This window comes from Saccostrea cucullata, unplaced genomic scaffold (assembly GCF_032062105.1).
Source record: "Saccostrea cucullata isolate Sc308-1 unplaced genomic scaffold, CSIRO_AGI_Scuc_v1 ctg3272, whole genome shotgun sequence".
NCBI classification, from domain to species: Eukaryota; Metazoa; Mollusca; class Bivalvia; order Ostreida; family Ostreidae; genus Saccostrea; species Saccostrea cuccullata.
In genome coordinates this window covers 53,257-55,863 of record NW_026933531.1, presented here as the reverse complement: position 1 = coordinate 55,863, position 2,607 = coordinate 53,257, and the positions used below count along the sequence as shown (strand labels likewise).

The following is a 2,607-nucleotide window of genomic DNA, read 5'->3' as shown; positions in this document are numbered from 1 at the left end:
GAAGAAATAGTAGAAATAAATAAATAAATAGTAAAGTTGGCATGCATGTAGAGTTAGTTTAAAGTATAAGTTTTTAGACATCGTTTAGAGAAAATCAACATCTTTTTAAAAAACGTGACAAAAGAGGGTTCAAATAAAAAAAAATCAATGTGTATCTGCACGAACATTCACAATGAATTTGTAATAGTATATTCATCATGAAATAATTTGCTACACATGTTATATAAAGAAAGTACCTATATAATAGGCTGGAAATCTCTGTTCGTACAGATTTACAACATTTCCGTGTAAGTGTATACAACCTTACATATACTCCCTGCAACAATATCTTCTTCATCCGTAATAGTAGATTATATTATCAGGAGTTCTTCTCTAATTAAAATTTGAGGCCTAAAGACAAAGAAAATGGTTTTTCTTCCTCTGTTTTTGTGACCTTGCTACAAACATCAATCATACAACGTAAGTATGTTTTGCTAAAATCTCAATTCTCATGAAAGTATCTAACTTTAATTGTTTATAAAATATAAAAGACGTAGCACAGATGATTGAAAAAATATGCGATATTAATGAAATTTTAAATGTATCATAAAACAAAATTATGAGAAAAAACACCTCAAAAAAGTAGCTGCAGAACTGCAAATCTCTGCTTGAGAAATTTTGGACAGATAAAGCAGAAAGCTTCAGATTCATGCGTCGTTAAAACCATCAATTTACGCTGCCGCTTTTTTTGTCGCCCACTTTAGGTATCATATATTGTTTTAATGCTTTTCCCAGGTTTCAAAATGGTATCCGACTATTAACCATACATTTAATCCCTATTCCTGATATTTATTTTACCTTTCTATGGTTTCAAATGCCGTTTGTAGTTACAGACGTCGAAATGGGAATAATTAAAACCGACATTCCAAAGGGCCATTGAAAGGTAAACACAGCATCAATAGAAGGAATTAAATATACCACTAATGATACCATACTAAAGGCGAGGAAAAGCATTAAGTACAAGAAAAATACATACAGTGAGCGAGAATAAAGCGGCGGCGTAAATCGAAAGTTTTTACAACGCTTGGATCTGTAGCTTTCTACTTTATCTGTCCGAATTTTCTCAAGCAGAGAGCTACAGTCCTGCAGCTACTTTAAAAGACATCTAATAAAAACTTTAATTGGAAGGACTTAATTTAAAATGCACTGAGCTGACAAAACCACTCAACAATGATGGAAATGTAAATGTTTTATCGAATTTCTTACTTTTGAGTGACAATAATAAAAGCATTTATTGTTTGCTGTTAGATTGTGAGTATATTATTTATAGTAAGAACTGCAATTGTGATAATTTCAGAAACACATTCTAAATTTCTATCTTTTGATTCACAGAGGTCTACTCAAATCCTGCCATAGGATTTTCAGTACAACTTTCAAGAGATGCTTTCTTGGGAGATGGGCAAGCGATCAAGTACGACAAAATAATTACTAATTACGGAAACAGTTACAACAAATGGACTGGACACTTTGTTGCTCCAAAGAAAGGATTATACTTGTTTTCTTGTTCCATAATGGCAGACCACACTGGACACATTCACGTTCAAATAGTAAAGAATGGTACTAAAATATCCACGATTTATTCCAACCTTTCTTCCTATGACCAAAGCTCACAGACAGTTGTGTTGGCCTTACGGAGAGGGGATAGCGTCTGGACAAGACAGTCATTATTTGGTAGACGTCTGCATGACCACTTGGGCTACAATATGTTTACTGGCATCCTGATATCAAGGAATATTTTAAAAAGATCCTTGCAAGCAGTGATCTATTACTGTATCAAAAAGCTTGTTTTTAAGGTTAAACTAATAAAGATATTTTCCAAATGTAACAATAACTTCAATGAATTTCAATATTCGTTGTTTGCTACAATTATCATGAACGTATTTGTTGAATTTATTAGAATGCATTTCACTAGCTATATGGTTTGATTTTACAGGTTGAGGGCACACGGTAATTTTTCCCACCTTTTTGCTATTTCTTTATATACTTGATTAATAAGATACAATTATAGATTGTGTTTTAAAGGTATTCTTAGATTATTTCTTACATTATATCCCAATTTTCTTACCACGGAAAACATGCATGCAAAACACAACACTATTATATAAGTATTATACTGTTTAATATAGTATGCCAATAGAATAACACATATTGATACACAATTTAAAAACCACACTTTACATGTCTTATAAAAAAAAAGAAATATATTTGTAAAAACATTTCTTTTACTTATTGTAACACCTAGAGATACAAAGTAAGTTTACTTTAGACATTTAAGGTATTTTCATCCTCTTACTGAGATTTTTTTTTTTTTTTTTTTTTTTTTTTTTTTTTTGCAAAAACTGCTATTAATTTGAATGACCAGTAGAACAATAATTTTTATAAAACTAGAAACTCTTGTTGCTACAGCAACAAAAACTGCCTTCCGTTCTCCTCTATTTATTTGTATGAACTAGAAAGGATCTCGTTGCGAGCAACGAGAGGTCTTCCGTCCGATTCTAAAAATAAAAACCTGTAAAATCGAGCTGAAAAAGTAATTTGAAAAATTTGTACAGACGGGTGATTGAACCA

At 31.3% G+C, this 2,607-nt stretch overlaps 1 protein-coding gene across 1 annotated transcript; it reads left to right on the top strand.

The window, feature by feature from the left end:
- Positions 1-388: 388 nt before the first annotated feature.
- On the top strand, positions 389-1,990 carry LOC134238557 (complement C1q tumor necrosis factor-related protein 3-like; the record flags this gene model as incomplete). Its single annotated transcript, XM_062720676.1, has 3 exons — positions 389-459; positions 1,372-1,832; positions 1,973-1,990. Coding segments are annotated over 3 exons (550 nt in total), but the record flags the coding sequence as incomplete, so codon positions are not given.
- Between the last annotated feature and the right edge of the window lie 617 nt (positions 1,991-2,607).